General features: G+C 43.4%; 1 protein-coding gene across 1 annotated transcript; it reads left to right on the top strand.

Moving 5' to 3' along the window:
* Positions 1 to 378: 378 nt before the first annotated feature.
* Positions 379 to 17,607, top strand: LOC306981010 (uncharacterized protein; the record flags this gene model as incomplete). Its single annotated transcript, XM_079580556.1, has 13 exons — positions 379 to 822; positions 899 to 1,090; positions 1,169 to 1,264; positions 4,213 to 4,446; positions 5,346 to 5,493; positions 7,029 to 7,055; positions 8,444 to 8,976; positions 13,318 to 14,250; positions 14,689 to 14,784; positions 14,850 to 15,080; positions 15,376 to 15,523; positions 15,613 to 15,639; positions 16,691 to 17,607. 13 exons carry the CDS (start codon positions 379 to 381, stop codon positions 17,242 to 17,244), a joined length of 3,663 nt encoding a protein of 1,220 aa, XP_079436682.1. The 3' UTR covers positions 17,245 to 17,607.
* Between the last annotated feature and the right edge of the window lie 248 nt (positions 17,608 to 17,855).

Here is a 17,855-nt window from a genome sequence, read left to right as displayed (position 1 = left end):
GCATTGGTTTAGCCTACCTCTAAAACATGTACAATAGGGTTCACTCTGGGTCCAGGATGAATGAAAATGTGGCAAAAGACGATACTTAGCGAATCTATGCAATCTGATGTGGTGTGTTCACGTGCAAGAGTCTCATGCAATGTCCTGCCCCCAAAATAATGATGAAGTTCCATCCATTTTCTTCCGCTTTATCCAGTCCCACCAGCGTGTCCTGGGTCAAAAGAAAATACTTATACTGTTACGTATATTTTCTGATGGAATGTGTGTGCTTTGTAATGTTACTCTCCATAATGTATTCGAACTGTTCTGCTCACTCCATGATCGACTTCTACATTCGTCCCATTGCTTCCTGCAGGTGTGAAGTCCAACGGGAGTAAGATGCTCTCGGAGGACCAGTTCACCTGCTCCATCTGCCTGGAGATCTTCGTGGAGCCCGTGTCCACGCCGTGCGGCCACAGCTTCTGCAAGGCCTGCCTGCAGGGCTACTGGAACCACAGCAAGAAGTTCCTCTGCCCCATGTGCAAGAAGGGCTACTCCAAGAAGCCCGAGATGAGCGTGAACCGGGTCCTGGCCGAGATCTCCAGCCAGTTCCAGGGGCTGATGATGGCAGACGCGTCCGGGGGAGGCGCGTCGAAGTCGGGCACGTTGAACAACAGCCTCGGGTCTTCTTCACCCGGGCTGGCGCAGATGGACAGCGGGGAGTTCGCTGGACCCGGGGACATCCAGTGCGACGCCTGCATCGGGAGGAAGCTGAAGGCCGTCAAGTCCTGCATCAACTGTCCCGGGTCGTTCTGTGAGGATCATCTCAGGCATCACAAGAAGGTACAGGATATCTGGAGACAACTATGGATACTGGACGAATGACTGAAACCTCACTTCTACATTGCTGATTGTTTAGGTGAAGACGCTGATGTCCCACCGTCTGATTGAGCCCATGTTCAACCTGGAGGAGAAGATCTGCAAGAAACACGAGCGTCTGCTGGACGTTTACTGCCGCACGGACCACACCTGCATCTGCGCGGCCTGCGCTGAAGCCACGCACAAATCCCACGAGATCGTCTCCACCGACCACGAGTACAAGAAGAAAATGGTACGCCTAGCTCAGACTTTTCTTTCCGCTTTCTGTGCCATTGAACTTTGTCCGATTAACCGTGTTATTTCCTTCCAGAGTCACGTGAACAGGAAAAGATCGGAGCTGAAACATCTGATTAAAGAGCGAACCAAGAAACTGGACGAAATCAAACAATCCATCAAAGTCATCAAGGTACTGTCGGTAAATGGTGCATGTTTCCATCAGGGTTTGTCGGTTATGGCACGGGGAAGTTTTGGTGCTGTCTCTGGCTCTTTCTGCTACAGTTCTTTGCTGGTATTGATCACATTCATTCAAGTTGATTTACTTGAGTATACAGTAGTTTTAAGTAATTCTAAGAGTATAATATAAACATCAGTAATCTTCATTAAAGGGATATTTCAGGATTTTTGACATAGGGCCTCATTTCCTAGTTATCCAGACTGTTGCTGATTTCTGGAGATATTTGTTTTTTGTAGTTCATGCAGTTCTTGTATTTGAAGAGTTTCGTGGCGCTAGGCTTGTGCTAGGCGAGCACATTTCTATGGTATCAGCTAGCCTGCATTAAAAACAGTCTGACCCGCTCCACAGTGCACCTGAGGCAAATCACTTAAAAAGCCAGACTAACCATATAAATGTCTGTGTTGATAGAATCATTTTTGGAATATAACTGACCTCGCATCACATGAATGATCGCATTTTGAGGGACTATTTTCTAGCAGATCACTCCGCCGCCGTGTAGCTTATCCAAACACGAAGCTGATGCTGCTCAAATATAAGTTCTTTTAAATGCAAAATGGTTAAAAAACTCCAGAAATATCTCCGGAATCAGCAACACTCTGGATAACTAGGAAATGAGGCCCTATGTCAAAAATCCTGAAATATCCCTTTAAAGTCTTAATTGTGAAGGCGGTTGTGCATAAACTGTTCTGTCCTGGGGCTCAAGTGCTCCAACAATTTGCTGAATGTCTCTCCTAGCTCTTCACCCTTTCATCCTGTGCTGCCCTATCAAATAAAGAAAAAAAAAACTTGTAAAAGAGACAAATGTTTAGTTTGCTCTGTGAGTCGATCTATTGCTGACTCAAGTTTTATATCCACATATAAAATAAATCATTGAAGTTTTATTTCTTGTACCTTGAGAATAATACCTATCTTTACGATGAACTAATAAGGTATATCAAGACTTTCCGCATTGTTTTTGTCCTCTTGAATTACATGACTTTTGTTACGTAAGACTTTTACACTCATTCCCTCAAGTAGTCTTTTTACCAGTTATCTTTAGATGCTATGTTTTACTTCTACTGCAAAATGATTTTAAAACATAAACCTTATCACTTGACCCCATTCACTACTTGCTGCTCTCATGTCCATCAGATTTTAAAGTAGTCGGACAAGTCTTGCACGCTGTTACATATTCATGTTCTCTTGTAAACAAAGCATGTTTCCTTCTCGGCTTGTGGGGAAGTTTTGGCGTCTTTTCCAGTTTTTCTCATAAGGCTGTTTGCATAAATGTAGTTGTACAAGTGTCGCAGCTCCTGCCGCTGCTCCTTGTGTGAGTCTCTGCACTTTATTCATGTTTGCAGTTGTCATTATCTCTTGTTTCATTCAAGAGCCGTGTTTAATGTGCGAGAGGGTGGTTGGACCGGTATGACCAGAGTGAACTTTACTGCCCCACACCCTTTTTACCTTTCAACCCAATTTAAAAGGACAAAAAAGTCTGTCGTTTTAGACTAACAGCAAATGTGTAATTGCATGTAAACGCACGATGATAGTGTTTTGTAAGTAAATGCTGCCTGTACCGTGCATGGTGTTGTGTGTTGAAAGAGTCTGAACGACACAGTGAGGCTCAGGTTGCAGAAAGAAGCTTTACAAGGCGGGCACAGATGTCTGTCAATATGTACTGTAAACACACAGAGTCAAGTCAGACAAATTAGATCAGAGGAGAGTGTTTGAAATGAACTCGAATGTAAAAAAGGGAGAAGCAAAGGTCTTATGCATTCAATGTGGAGATTTTAAAGGGGCATTATGGAACTTTTTATGTGGAATAGAGAGAAATGTTTTAGAAGAATGTTTTATTTGTGCGTATTTGACCTTCTAGTGACCCAGTGATTCGCATTGGCACCTTTACTTTCCATCACAGTGACCTCTATGAAGCTCCAGGATCAATTGTTTTTAGAGTGTCCTGGTAGGTTTTCACTGCTGACGAGCCCTTTCACCAGAAAACCTACAAAACAGCTGTCCCTGGAGGGTTGTAGAGGCCACTGTCACCACCCATACAGCCATTGGGTCACAAAAAGGTGAATTAGTTTATGAATTTATTAATCAAGTTTATTTTTTCCCCTAAAAGTTCCATAGTGCACCTTTAAATAAAGGCCCTTTGTACTGACTCCCTGTGGCTGGATTTCACATCTTTGAAACTCTCAATGTGTTATGTTCACCTTAATAAAACCCAAATATAATTCTTCGAATATGTCAATATGAGCTTTATCTAAAATGGGGTTTTGTGTAACTGTAAGGATATGAGTTTGCTTATCCAGTGTAGACTTAAAGGGACTAGATGCAAGTTTATCATTGTTATGCTCACTACTGCCACCTCAGGTCATACGCATAACTGCAGGTTCTATATTAAGCTCATGCATGACGGCACTTTGGTCCCGAATTAACACCTTTTTGAGTGACAGTGCAGGATTTTAGAGGCAGTTGTGGTGAACGGGTCTGAGCTCATTCTACACATTAGGACATTGCTAGAACATGTAGGGGGAGGAAAATACTTAATTTTAGCATTTTTAAACTCCGTATAGTCCCTTTTAAGAATCATGGGTTTCCAGATTGGTTCACCTGTTTAACTTGTATAATAACATAGCTCTTATAACTCTAACTCTAAACATTCTCAGTACATTTTTGCTATATATATTTTTGCTATGCTTTAGTTTAGTTTATTTGAGCAATATGCATGTTGTGTTTGTTTTTTCTTCACTTTATACAGTTACAGAAACTCTAGCAGGCAGATGCAAGCTACCCTTTAATCAATATATTATCTAATTTACTTGATGCAGTGTCACAAGTCGACCGTGTGCAGGAGAAGCATATGGGAAAATGGCTATAAATAAAATGTAACTTCTAACTTTTAACTTTCTTGCCAGGCCAGTGCGCAGAAGGAGCTGGAGGAGAGCTGGATAGTGTACGCTGAGCTGCAGAAGTTGGTGGAGCAGAGTCAGGCGGAGCTGGTGGAGCTGATCGCCACGAGGCAGAGGGGGGCCGAGAGACACGCCCAGGAACTGGCCCGCGGGCTGGAGAACGAGCTCAGCCAACTGCGGAGGAGGAGCAGCGAGCTGGAGGCCTTCTCTCTCACACAGGACAAAGTGGTCTTCCTACAGGTAACCCTCTGCACTGGGCAAACATCTCATCTGAGTCTTCGTACCTCTCATACATCTTATTTATATCCAGATGACCCAGATCTCAACATCCTGATTAATATATTTTAATTAGCATAATCTTTCCATAATTATCCATATCATCCATCTTTAAGCACAGCCCATCTGCAGTTAGTGCGAGATTTGTGACACCGCATCAAAGAGCGGCAGGAAAGAGGCAGCTGTACACTGCCTCCCCTGTGCATTTACCCTGGACTATTTATACAGCGAAATAAAGTGTTTTTCCAACATGAAAGGGCCTTTGAAGAAGATGAAATTCGCAGCATTATGACATGACAAGAGCCGCAGATGGACGGGAGGGACAGCAAAACATGGGAACTGGAGAGTTTCTTTTTTCACTATTGTTGTAAAACGGTGCACAATTGACACATCTAGGGCTTTAATGCCGAGGCAACTATTTCCTTGTACTAGAGTAAATTTCTTCTTCTTCCATAGGGCTCGTGTGGTAAACAAGCCAACACACGCTGTTAGTGCGTAAATATAGCCCATAGTAACTCAAAAATAAGAGTCTATGAGTGTAATGTACCTCAGTGGTGGTCTGCTTGCCCTCAGCATGCTTTTACTCAATTCACATGAGCAAGAAGGTATTGAGAAAGCATGAAATGAGTTGGAGCTGTAGCTAAAGGTTTATGCTCAACTACCTCTGACTTTCACGGCTTAAAACCAAAGGAAATGAGTAGTGCAGCTTCATCAATAGACTCGAGTATTGACACTATAAAACAGCCTTGTACCTAATTTGAGAATGCAGAGTTCTTGATGTTCTTATGAGGAAATCGTCTGTTTTCGAGAGCACAGACTGTTTGTGGCTTTAATGTAATGATTGTCTCCTGTGTCCCACGCAGCACCTGTCCTCTCTGTCGCCGCTGCCCGAGCCTTTCGACTGGTCGGCCGTGACGGTCAACACTGACCTGTATCTGGGCACCATCCGCACTTCGGTCAGCAACTTTGTCGATAAGTGCCAGGAGGAGCTGAAGAAGCTCTATGGGAAAGGTAACAATCGTTCAACTACTGTGATTAGAGTATTACTGCTGTTTTACACAACTACTTAGGGTGACCACCTTCAGGAAGTAAAAAAAAGTAATTTGGTGGGAGGGACGGACTTGAGGAGGTAAATCTTTATTTAATCCTTACTGAGTCTAATGGAAACATGCTTGATGTTATGACCATTTTAGCATAACACCTATGCTGTGACTCCCACTTTTACTACTACTGTGCTTTTACTACTACACTTTTACTACTACTGTGTACTACTGTGTGTATAGTAGGGACGTCCAAACCTTTTTCATTAACCTCTCACCCCCCCGCCTTAACTAAGTGCATTTTCTCCAGTTCAGCTTCAAATCTAAAAGCTTCTTGACTGGAGAGCAACCGTATAATGTTTGTGTTGTCGCCGGGTTGTTGTCACATGAAGCATTTTTGTATTTTCGCTTCTTTTCCATGTTTTCAGTGTGTTTTTGTTGCTCTTGTCACCCTTTTCTTACTCTTTTGTTGCTTCTTTGACGCTCCTTTTATCACTTTTTTGTTGCTCTTAGGCTCAGGACATCAATGTCAGATCCGTCTCACAATCACATGTATGTTTTTGAGGTTTTAATTGTGTAGAATTGTTAAAGTTGCATCTCTTGTGCCAATTCAAGTGCTGCATTTGGCTCCTCTGATTTATTGTTACAGTCTAGAAATAGGAAATATGGGAAAGTATCAAGTTGGATGAGGCTCAAATTGTGGTGGCAACGCCTAATATACAAGCACAAACTTAAAGGGACTATACAGAGTTTAAAAATGTTAAAATGTTCCTCCCCCTGCATGTTCCAACAATGTCCTAAGGTGTAGAATTAACCCAGACATATTCACCACAACTGCCTCTAAAATCCTGCACTGTCACTCAAAAAAGTGTTAATTCGGGCCGTCATGCACAAGCTTAATATAGAAGCTGCAGTTACATGTATGACCTGAGGTGGCAGTAGAGAGTATAAAATGGCTAACTTGCATCTAGCCCCTTTAATTCACAAGAATGCAAAAATGTCTTAATACTTCTATTCTAATTTAAAGACTTGGGTTGACCCTGGTGTCACCCATGGGCCACCCTGGTTTAAAAAGTTTGGGCACCCCCCTGTATTTCAGCCCAATAACAGTGGGCCGAAACAGTGTTTAATGTACAGTATTTCCGAGCCTAAATCCATGTGGCCCCCTCTCGCTCTAAACATATTTGCCGAGTCGCCCCGCAGCGGTGCTAAGTAGGTCACTGTAGCAGCACTTTGAAATAGCAGAGTGACTCATGTTTGCACCGAGACCCCCCTCCTTCACCCTCCGCTCTCACCCGTCCCACAAGTAAAGCGCCCCGACAGATGGGTACAGTGCAGAGGCCCGGGTGCATCCGAATGAACAACATGGCGACAGTGCATTGAGTGGCAGCGGCACATGTCTCTGCGGTTTAGACGTTTCCACCTCCCACACGTGCCATCTGCCCTGCCACCGGGGCCTAAACACGACTCGATACTAACGCTACAATTCTCTCTTTTTACCCACAGAGCTGCGCAAACTGCAGAACTTTGCAAGTAAGTAAAAATCAGATCTTCTTTTATTATATCTCATTTTAGAAGCCTTCAAATAGGTTTTCTCTTGAATGGCCACAAGAGGGAGTTAATTACGTTGATCAGTATAAGCTTGTCAAGCAAAAGGTTGCACTATTGATTTCCAAATACACTTCAATGACCATACACATCACTTCTTCGTGGAACAATGGAATTCTGCTATGTCAGGGCTGTATAAGACATCGCAGACCATGCATTATGGCAGAATTGGGAGCCCATTATGGTTGAGAGCCAATTTCCTGGTGTGCAGCGTTGAAAGCTAATGCCAGTGGGATGTGCACAATTTGTTGAGGAACGGCTTAAAATCCAATCAGCAGTTCAAAGACTTATCAGCACTTTGCCTGGCAGCCTGGAGTGGGTCTGGTGAAACTTGACTTCAGAGTAAATCTGTATTTTGAATGTCATTGTGACTCCCTACTCCATAGTTGGCAGATTAGGAAAGCAAAAAAAGTCCTGGCCTGTTTACGGATAAGGTGTCCTTGGAAACCCTCCGGAAAATTGCGCATATTCGTTTTTTTTGTCCAGCTAACAAGCTTTTCTGAAACGCTTGATTAAGGGTGACATTTACAAAGGTTTCGCGCCTATTTCATCCTGAAAAGACTCAGACAGAATGTGTAAGGAAGTTTTATTGAACATGAATCATGATTGGGGCTCAGACCCTGGTGGAAGATTGCACTAACGATATGGAATGCATGGCGATGATGGATGATAGCCAGAATCTTCCCCCGGACCCTGGACACTGGTGGTGGTAAGATGAGACCCGGGGAGGCTGGTCGACACGACGAGCAGAGCCGTGGAGAGGACAGGTAGAGGAGGGGCAGAGGAGAGTTGCAGCACGGCTGGGAAACAGCCTAGTGATTGACCATCCGAGTGATTGAGCAGCTGAGTGAAACAGCCGAGTAAATGAGCTTAAGAAGGGGATCCTGGGCGATGAATGGCTGAAGCAGGATGAGCCGCTGCAGTGATTGGCTAACTCGAAGGTGTGGCTCAAGATGGGGCCGTGATTGGATTATTGGATAATGAAAGCTACAGGTATAGTCGCCCATGTTGAATTTGCACTGAAGCTTCATATCACAACGATTTGAATAATCCTCTCCATTAAAACACATCTCGAGTCTCTGAGATGAGGAGATGAGTCCCTGAGTTTGCGTGGTCATCCCACTATCCCACCACTAAAACCATGTACAATAGGCCAGGATTGATGGAGGTGTGTGTTTGAGAGTAAATGTGGGACAACAAATGCAAATGAGGCCTTATCCGAATCTCACATGTGTTCATTAACATTTAACAAAAAAATAAAATTCATGCCGTGATCATTAAGTTGCTGATCATACTTCTCCGTCCCTTTGCAGGTGAAGTCTTCCTGGACCCCTCCACCGCCCAGAAGAACCTGGTTGTCTCTGAAGACGGGCGTCAGGTGAAGTACGACGAGCACAAGACGTCCCACGGTGACATGCCCAAGCGCTTCAGCCCGGCCCTGTTCGTCCTGGGGCGGGAGGGGCTGAGCTCGGGGCGCCACTACTGGGAGGTTGACGTGAGCCGGAAAGACGCCTGGACCCTGGGAGTGGCCCGCGCTTCGGCCCGACGCAAGGGGGACATCAAGCTGAGCCCGGAGGGAGGGTTCTGGTGTCTGTGGTTGAAGAGCGGAGAGGTGAAAGCTCTCGCCTCCACACGACTGCCCCTGAGCCTGGTGTCCCAGCCCAGCAAAGTGGGGGTCTACCTGGATTACGACGGGGGCCAGGTGTCGTTCTATGACGTGAAGGCGCGCTTGCATCTCTACACCTTCACGGATAAGTTCAACGACAGTCTGTATCCGATATTCAGCCCCTGCCTCAGTCACGAAGGGAAGAACGCGGCGCCGCTCGTGATATCGCACGTCAAACATATCTGACTATAGTCACATTTTACTTGTATAGCCAAATGTAAAAAGTATTGTAAGTGCTTTTTAATGTAAGGTTAATCTAAATATTATCAGCCTTGCTCATAATGGGAAATAACTAGGGGTAAATCTAAGCCAGTGGTTCTTAACTGGTGGTTTGGGACCAAATGCCAAATACCCTTTGCCAAACATGACTTCTTGACAGCCATGCTAAGACGTTGCTGCCTCACCGGATTGTAGCCATGTGAGTGACTTGTTTTGATGGTTTTTAATCGTCATGCCCATGAGCAATGACTTAAGAACTGCTGTTAAAGGGATATTTCAGGATTTTTGACATAAGGCCTCATTTCCTAGTTATCCAGAGTGTTGCTGATTTCTGGAGATATTTTTTTTGTAATTCATGCAGTTCTTATATTTGAAGAGTTTCGTGGCGCTAGGCTAGTGCAAGGCTAGCGCATTTCTATGGTATCTAACCTGCATTAAAAACAGTCTGACCCGCTCCACAGTGCACCTGAGGCAAATCACTTATAACACCAGACTAACCATATAAATGTCTCTGTCGATAATAATTATATATTTGAGCAGCATCCGCTTCGTGGTTGTAAGCTACGGAGCGGCGGAGTGATCTGCGAGAAAATAGTCCCTCAATGCGATCATTCATGTGATGCAAGGTCAGTTACGTTCCACAAATTCTATCGACACAGACATTTATATGGTTTGGCGTTAGAAGTGCCTCAGGTGCACTGTGGAGCGGGTCAGACTGTTTTTAATGCAGGCTAGCTGATACCATAGACATGCGCTAGCCTAGCACCACAAAACTCTTCAAATATAAGAACTGCATGAAAAACCAAAAAAATATCTCCAGAAATCAGCAACACTCTGGATAACTAGGAAATGAGGCCCTATGTCAAAAATCCTGAAATATCCCTTTAAGATGACTAGTACATGATCAAACTTCAAAATGTGGTCTATGAAACCATTTTCTTTAAAGACTGGGTCCCCAAAAGCTGGTTCAGAACCGCTGATCTAAGCTAATGCATGTTTCTATTACAAGAGCTGCACACAGTAAATCGACTGTCAACTGCTCCAATGAGTACAGGCAAATCGCTGAAGTCAGGTGTTGTTTGCGCACAGAAATAACTCTGACAATGTGAGAGAAGATAAAAATAACTGAAGGAAAAGCTTGGGATCATGTTGCATCCGGACCAAAACATGAAGAGAAAACATTTATACTATTGAGCTGTATTAAAGGCTTATATTGTGTAGCTACTGCACTGTAAATACATATTGTAATTCATTGTTTTATAAATAGGCCTGTCACCATATTTTTTGCTTTTAAGAAGAACTTAAAAATACTGCTAGGTTGGGGTTATATTTGAGACACTTTTTTATTATATTTTCTACTCACATTTTACATTGTATATTTTCATGAGAAATATGTTTTGCAACATTGTACCTGTTAAAGCCTGTTTAATTAAATTAAATCAATATAAATACAAATCTGATCCCAAAACTTATTTACTGGATGTTGAAGCAGCACAAGATGGAACAAGATGGAGCCCAGGCTTAAAGCGGTATTAAAGGTTTAGCGGCTCTATATTAAACTGTGTTGGGACAGTGACACGGTGCTCCCAGTGCATCTGTTTTGAAATAAATCAAATATACATTTTTGAAACATATAACTCACTTATTTTAAAAAATAAAATATAAAAACATGTGGAACAGGCTGGCCTAATGTGTAGAATGAGCCCAGACCTGTTCACCACAACTGCCTCTAAAATCCTGCACTGTCACTCAAAAATGTCTTCTGTCCGAATTGTCTTCATGCACAAGCTTGATATAGAAGGTGCAGTTACACGTATGACCTGAAGTGGCAGTAGTGAGCATAAAATGGCCAACTTGCATCTTCTAGCTCCTGTAACTCCTCTAAAGGTAGCGTTCACGTGACATCACAACATTCTAAAGAGCCTATAGTTTAAAATTGAGGTGGGCAAGTGGTAATTATGATAACTGTGGTAGCCATGTGATTTTTTGTCTTAGTTTTTGGTTTATATCTCAGTCATTACTGGAAGAATCCGCATGAAACAAAAACTGTCTCGAAGTTCATTGTCTCGTCTATCATCACATGTTAAACAATGTCCAATTGTTTCTCTGAAAGGGGACAATATTCAAAAATATGACCGCGATGTTGGCCAGCTGAAAGGACTTTCAGACATAAAAATAATATGTCAGGTTTGTGAATCCAATCACTGTCAAATACTGATAAGGAAAAACATTTGATAATTTTCGTTTTAGAGAAAAACTGTGTTTCTCCCCTAGAGTTGTATTGGCCCCTGCCCTCCACCTGACATTATGACATCATCACATGCCTTCATTTAATAATAATTTGTCATAGTTTTAATATCTGATTCTGTTTCCTGCTTTATAGTTCAGTAAAACAATAAAATAATTACACCTAAACTCCACCTTAAACAAGTAAATTTTCTTCGGTTCAACTACCCAAATTTAAATGCTCAAAATGGCAAAAAAAAAACAAGATGGAAATGAGGATGGAAACGCAGCAAAAAAAAAATCAAAAGAGAGACCAAAAAAAAAATGCATTAAAAAGCTATCAGCTCCAGTCGAGAAGCATGTAGATTTGGGTAAAACCAAACTGGAGGAAATGTGCTCGGCTCAGGCGGGGATTAAAGGGTTAATAAATGTTGAAGTGTTAACTCATTATATATTAAGACTAAATAAGGTGTAGTTATTAAGTGTTACCAATATTTTTTTCCCCTCCAGGCTTGGGACTGGCACAAGAAGTAAAATGTCTTGAAACGTCTTATGTCGATCACTGCTAAAATAGTGGATAATACAACAAAATACTTAAGTGAACTCGCCAAATACATGAATCAATGGAATATGCAGTAGCTCAATGTGAACCTATTGTAAGGCCCTTTTTGTTGTGTGCGTCTTGTTAGCTGCTCAGCATTCCCTGGAAGCGACAGGGGTCAAGACACAGAGGTATAATTTTGTCTCTGGGCTAAGGGACGTCTGCCAAAGAGAGAGAGAGAGAGAGAGGCACATATTTTGGGTCTGTAGGGTTCTTGCAGTGGGGGTTGGGGGGTGGTTTTGGATGTGACTTTGGTCCAAGTCTCATGTGTCAGAACAGCCTACAGTGGAGGCTTCGAGCAGCTGCTGTGGTGAGTGTCCCCTGTTTCTATATATTTACAAGCTTTTACCTGCATTTTCTATCATGACATTATCTCCCCATGTTTCCCCTGTGGAAGTACTGTCTGCATAGGACATTATGTGTAGCTAGAAATAGTTGTACCTTAAGCTATTCCGGTTTTGGCCTACAGAAGTAAATAGATGTAAATTCTTCTCCAAAAAGATTTAATGCATCGCTACTGGCTTCCTTTTTGGGGACATGTTTAAAAGTCAAATATTAACCCAGAACCGTGCTGCTTGGTATTTTTGGCCAAGCTGGTTAGACTTTTAAAGGTCTCAGCTGCTCATGCTAAAGCGGTTATAGAAACACAGGATATTTTTAGCTTTACTTTCATTTTGTAAAGATAAATTCACTGTGGCTCATTTTAACTGCCATTTCCATCGATATCCATCAGATGGCAGCAAATATGAAGTTATTGTGCGGTGAAATGGAATAATAGGATAATGTGTCAGTTTGAAGATTTCAATTCATTTAGACATCCCCAAGGACTAAGTTGTTTGCAGCATAAACACTTGAGCTATTCAGGTAGATTTTTGTTTCCAAGTAACTCTTTTACTCTCATAAGTCACTTTGGTTTCCTCTTCTAGGCCTGGTTATATCGTGTCCATATTCATTTACATCCACAAGGTTCTGGTCTGGAAAAAACATTAAGTGTACTTACCACTTTTACCCCTTTCCCCTTTTCTGCCAAGATGCCAGTGCCGGTTCTGGACCATTGCCAGATTGTCATGATTTTTGGAACAAATAACATGCTTCTTTACTTGATAATTTTTTGGGGGGGCGGGAGGAAATTAGCAGACCCGGTTCTGAAACTGGCACCGTCCCAGAACCGGCACTAGAACCAGCTTGGTTGGAAAAGGTGAGATCTAAATGCTGAGTGTGGAGCAATTTTACCAAAATTCATTAGAATCTACAGCAACAACGCTGGGCACTACTACATTTAACGGTTTGCACTGAACTATGTAAACAAACATAGTTGTTGGATATCGGTCTCTCCATGCTTAGCGTTTAGATAACATCACCAGTCACAAATGCACGCTTTTATTCTGTCCCAGACTGCCATTTAACCCTCACCACCTCGATCTGTAACAGGTTTCAATGCCCCCCTCCTGCTAAAGCTGCTGCTGTAGCTGTAGCATGTGCTCAGAATGACGCTGCCTCTCCGCCGTGTAGGGATGGCCTCCCCTGGAAACCTATCTGAAGAGCAAGTCCATTGCTCAATCTGCCTGGACGTCTTCACCAACCCCGTATCCATCCCCTGCGGACACAACTTCTGCCAGAGCTGCATTCTGGGATACTGGAAGACCTCCCCTTTGTACCAATGTCCAATGTGCAAGAAGTCGTTCCAAAAAAGACCAGATATTAGCGTCAACACTGTTTTGAGAGAGATTGCAGAGCAGTTCAAGCAGCTTAGGGTGAAGAGCGGAGAAGCAAAAGTCGCCAAAGAGGAGGACGAATTAAAAATTAAGGATAAAAAGTGGACGATGGAAAGACGCAAGAATGAAGATGAGGAGCGGCTTTTGGAGAGGGATCAGTTTTTGGATGAACTCAAGCAAATACAAGAAGAAAAAAGATTGAGAGAGGATGCTAATCAAGAAGATCTGCCTCCACTTCTCCCACCGGTGCCTCCTCCGAGATCTCCGCCAGTTTCAAGACCTCCAACCCAATCTGAAATGCCACCCCCCGTTCCTCAGGAATCTCCTCCCCCGTCACCAATATCCGAAACATCTCCTGCAGCTTCTACATCCTCGCTCGCTCCGTCCTGGGTGGAAGAAGAGGTCCTGTGTGACGTATGCTTGGGAGAAGGTAGGCCCAAAGCCATCAAATCCTGTCTGGTTTGTCTGACGTCTTACTGTGAGGAGCATCTCAAGTCCCACTCCACAAGGTTCACCAAACACAAGCTGATTGAGCCTGTGGCCAATATGGAGGACAGGATGTGCCCCAAACATGAGAGGCTACTGGAGTTGTATTGTAAGAAGGACCAGACTTGTGTCTGCGTGCTCTGCACTGAGACGGACCACAGGGCGCACTACACCGTACCAGTGGAGCGGGAGTGGTTCGACAAGAAGGTAACAAGTTACACAACAAAACCATTTGAAAAGCATGTATTTACAATTTATACTCAATCCAATCCCAATCAAACTGCCTATATTTGACAAGATGGGATGCAGAGATACTGTAGTATTTAGTTTTTGAGGACTGTTATCTTACCTTGGCCTGCGAGCTGGATTGTTGAGAGATTTATGACTTAACAAACTATAAAAAACTTGGATAGCTCAAACTGATTTGTTTGCATCTGCACCACTAGTGGTTTGAACCAATTCACATGGCAGTTTTGCTGCAAGTAGGTGGATTATACACTTTTGTACTTTCATCGCTACATATTAACAGAATGACAAGGCCAATCATTTTACAATCCTCGTGTCTTTGCTTGTCTTTGCTGTGATTGCTGTGATACTGATCACCCAACGTCTTACTGTATTATTCTTTTCTTTTCTTTGGACCAGGCACTGCTGAAAAGGACAGAAATCGATGTCCAACAGATGATCCAAGACCGAGTGAAGAAGGTGGCGGAGATCAAGCACTCTGTGGAACTCAACAAAGTAAAGTTGGACACAGTAGAATAAGTTACTGTCAGTCACTGTTTGCTAACCCTGAGCTTGTGCAGGCGAGTGCTCAAAAGGAGGTGGAGGAGAGCGTGCAGGTGTTCTCAGACCTGGTGCGGTCCATCCAGAGGACACAGGCAGAGCTGGTGTGTGTGATAGAGGAGAAGCAGAGGCAGACGGAGCAGTGGGCGGACGGGCTGATGGCTGAACTGGAGCAGGAGATCTCAGAGCTGAAGAGACGCCACGGAGACCTGGAGAACGTGGCCCGCACCGACCACATCAACTTCTTAAAAGTGAGAGTTTTCACTATGTATGCAAAATCATGACTTTGTTCAAATGGGCAAGCACTTGTCTTGTAGTGTTTTTGAGGACAAATCTTCAATTAATCATGGTTGTTGTATTATTTATGTGCAATGAGTGCAACATGTCAGCAACATTTTAGAGTTGCCAATGCCCAACTTTCTTATGACCTAAAGTGCTTGGAAATCTGTCCGCTCGGGTGAAAATTTGATCTAAAATAGCAATGTTTAGGGAGCTCGGAGACTTGGAAAGATTCAATCCTCACCATCATCATCTTGCTTTATTCAGAGTTTTCCCGCCCTGAGCATTCCTCCGTCGGTCAAAGACTGGTCTGAGACTCGAATCCCCACTGACACCTGTGTGGGAATGATCCGGAGGTCTGTGTCCAAACTGGAGGTCACTCTGAACGAGACCGTCAACAAACTGATCGACAGCGGTGGGTCTTCATAACACTTCAGTATAGCCCTTCTCCAGCTGGAATCTTTGCATGCCAAATTGAATATTTTATTTTATTTTATTTTACAGAGATCAAAAAGATTCAAAAGTATACAGGTATTGGTGTGTTATGCCATGTCTAGTATAATATATGCCATATTATTCATCCAACTCTCAACTGTAGCGTGCAGTGCTGTGATGTTGCTAATGCACTAAAACCTAAACCTTTTCAGTGCTGCTAACTACTGCTTTGATGTTAGAAGAAGATTAGTCCAAGGCAGGGGTGTCAAACATACGGCCCGCGGGCTGGATCAGGTCCGCGAGATGATTTAATCCGGCCCCTTCCCTGTAGAGCCTAAATTCCAGAGTATGTAAAAAAAAAGTAAGTCTCTAGCCCATTCCTGTGCGGAGTTATGATTTTTTAAAGAAAAACCATAATGCTCATTCTAGCCACTAGGGGGCATTACATTTAAAAAAAAAGGAAAGAGTTCCACACGTGTCCAGCAGAGGGCACTGACATAATAAGAGCTCAGGATATGAACAACACATTGTAGCCACGTGGTAAATGGACAGTCTGCCCCAGGGCGGCTGTGGCTTCAATAACAACTTACCACCACTGAGTGTGGAGTGAATGAACAATGACTACTATGTGGTACTTTGAGGAACTTGTGACACAGGCTTGTAAAGTGCAATACAAGTGTAAGCCGTTGTTATTAATGAAGCTACAGTCAAGTTGGGGCTTTGACCAAATCACAGCTCTTTATTATTCATCTATTGGAAACATTTTCTTTATTATATGCGGCCCGCGACCCGCCTTAGGAGCTGAGTTTTGGCCCGCGACCCAAAATGAGTTTGACACCCCTGGTCTCAGGGCTGCATTTTGATGTATGGTCAGAACCACGGGAACATATTTTGGTTAGGGGGTACTGATGGCCAAGATTTCCCCCCAAAATGCATTTCTTTCCTGTGCTTTTTTTTTGCATTACAAAAACTATCCACCAGGGTGTGCTGCAGCACCCTTAGCACTCAGCACCCACAGCCATTTGTGTGGTCTTGCAAACTAAACAACTAACAACTTTTATTATCCTAAAATTATGATTCTATACAGTAAAATAGGCTGATTAGCGGAATGCTGATTGTATGCATAATATTTTCCTCTTGTTTGCAGCGGATGTGACTTTAGATCCAGACACCGCTAATCCCTGGCTGCAGTTGTCCCAGGACCGTCGTCAGGTGAGGCACTTGGGGGCGTGGCAGGACCTCCCGGATCACGCAGACCGCTTCGACACCGTGGTCATCGTCTTGGGCCGGTATGGCTTCACCTCAGGCCGCCATTACTGGGAGGTCCAGGTTGGGGACAAGGATGACTGGTATCTCGGAGTGGCGAAGTCGTCAGTCAAGAGGAAAGGCCGGATTTCTGTTAGCTCCGCGCAGGGGTACTGGGCGCTGGCGATGAAGAAGTCCCAAGGGTATCGCGCGTCCACAACCCCCCCAGTGCCGCTCGCACTGGAGCCCAAGCCCAAACGGATCGGGGTGTACCTGGACTATGAGGAGGGACAAGTGTCGTTTTATGACGTGAGAGCGAGAATGCACATTTTCACTTTCAAAGACTCTTTCACAGACAAGATCCTGCCCTTTTTCTACTTGTACTGCTGTGACAAAGCTTCGGACACTATGGTCATCTGCCCGGTCCCCGAGAAGAGCCAGAGCAAACAGAGCTGAGCAGGGAAACCCATCAAGAACTTTACATGGAGCTAAAAATCCCACACATTTTTACCTTTATCTGTCCTCTCGGTGGACATTTCAGTGCTCAAATTTCCTTCATCAGAATACATCTCCAGCTGATATAGCTTTTAGGGAAGCGTGAAAACCGTCTATAAATGGACAAGTGTAAACGTTGAAGACTAGAAGCACTTTTCTGTTGTTTGGATGTTCTTTTATGGCATAAAAATAGACCATGAGCAATTTTGACTTTGTGACGGCACTCAAGCAGTTCAGTGTCTTAAACAGATTAGAAAGTGGTAGAATGCATGTTAACCGTATTTAAATGTTATTGCAATTTTACTGTTTCACATCAATAAATCATCCTGCCTTACCTTTGTTTTGTTAGTGGGTAGAGTCTTAAAGTGCTAACTTTATACACTAATAGAGTCTATACAAAATAACACAAACTTTTCATGCTGTTCTTGAAAATGACAAATGTAAGGCCTTTCTTATTTATAAATGAAACACTGCACTGTACCACATGTGTGCATGTTTATTCTTCTGTATTATAGTCAATATTTTCCTCAATCACAGAAAAATATTACATTTTTTATTTATTTTGGGAAACT

This window comes from Gobius niger (genome assembly GCF_951799975.1).
Source record: "Gobius niger genome assembly, chromosome: 21".
In the NCBI taxonomy this organism is placed as follows: Eukaryota; Metazoa; Chordata; class Actinopteri; order Gobiiformes; family Gobiidae; genus Gobius; species Gobius niger.
This window is presented reverse-complemented; position numbering and strand designations above follow the sequence as displayed.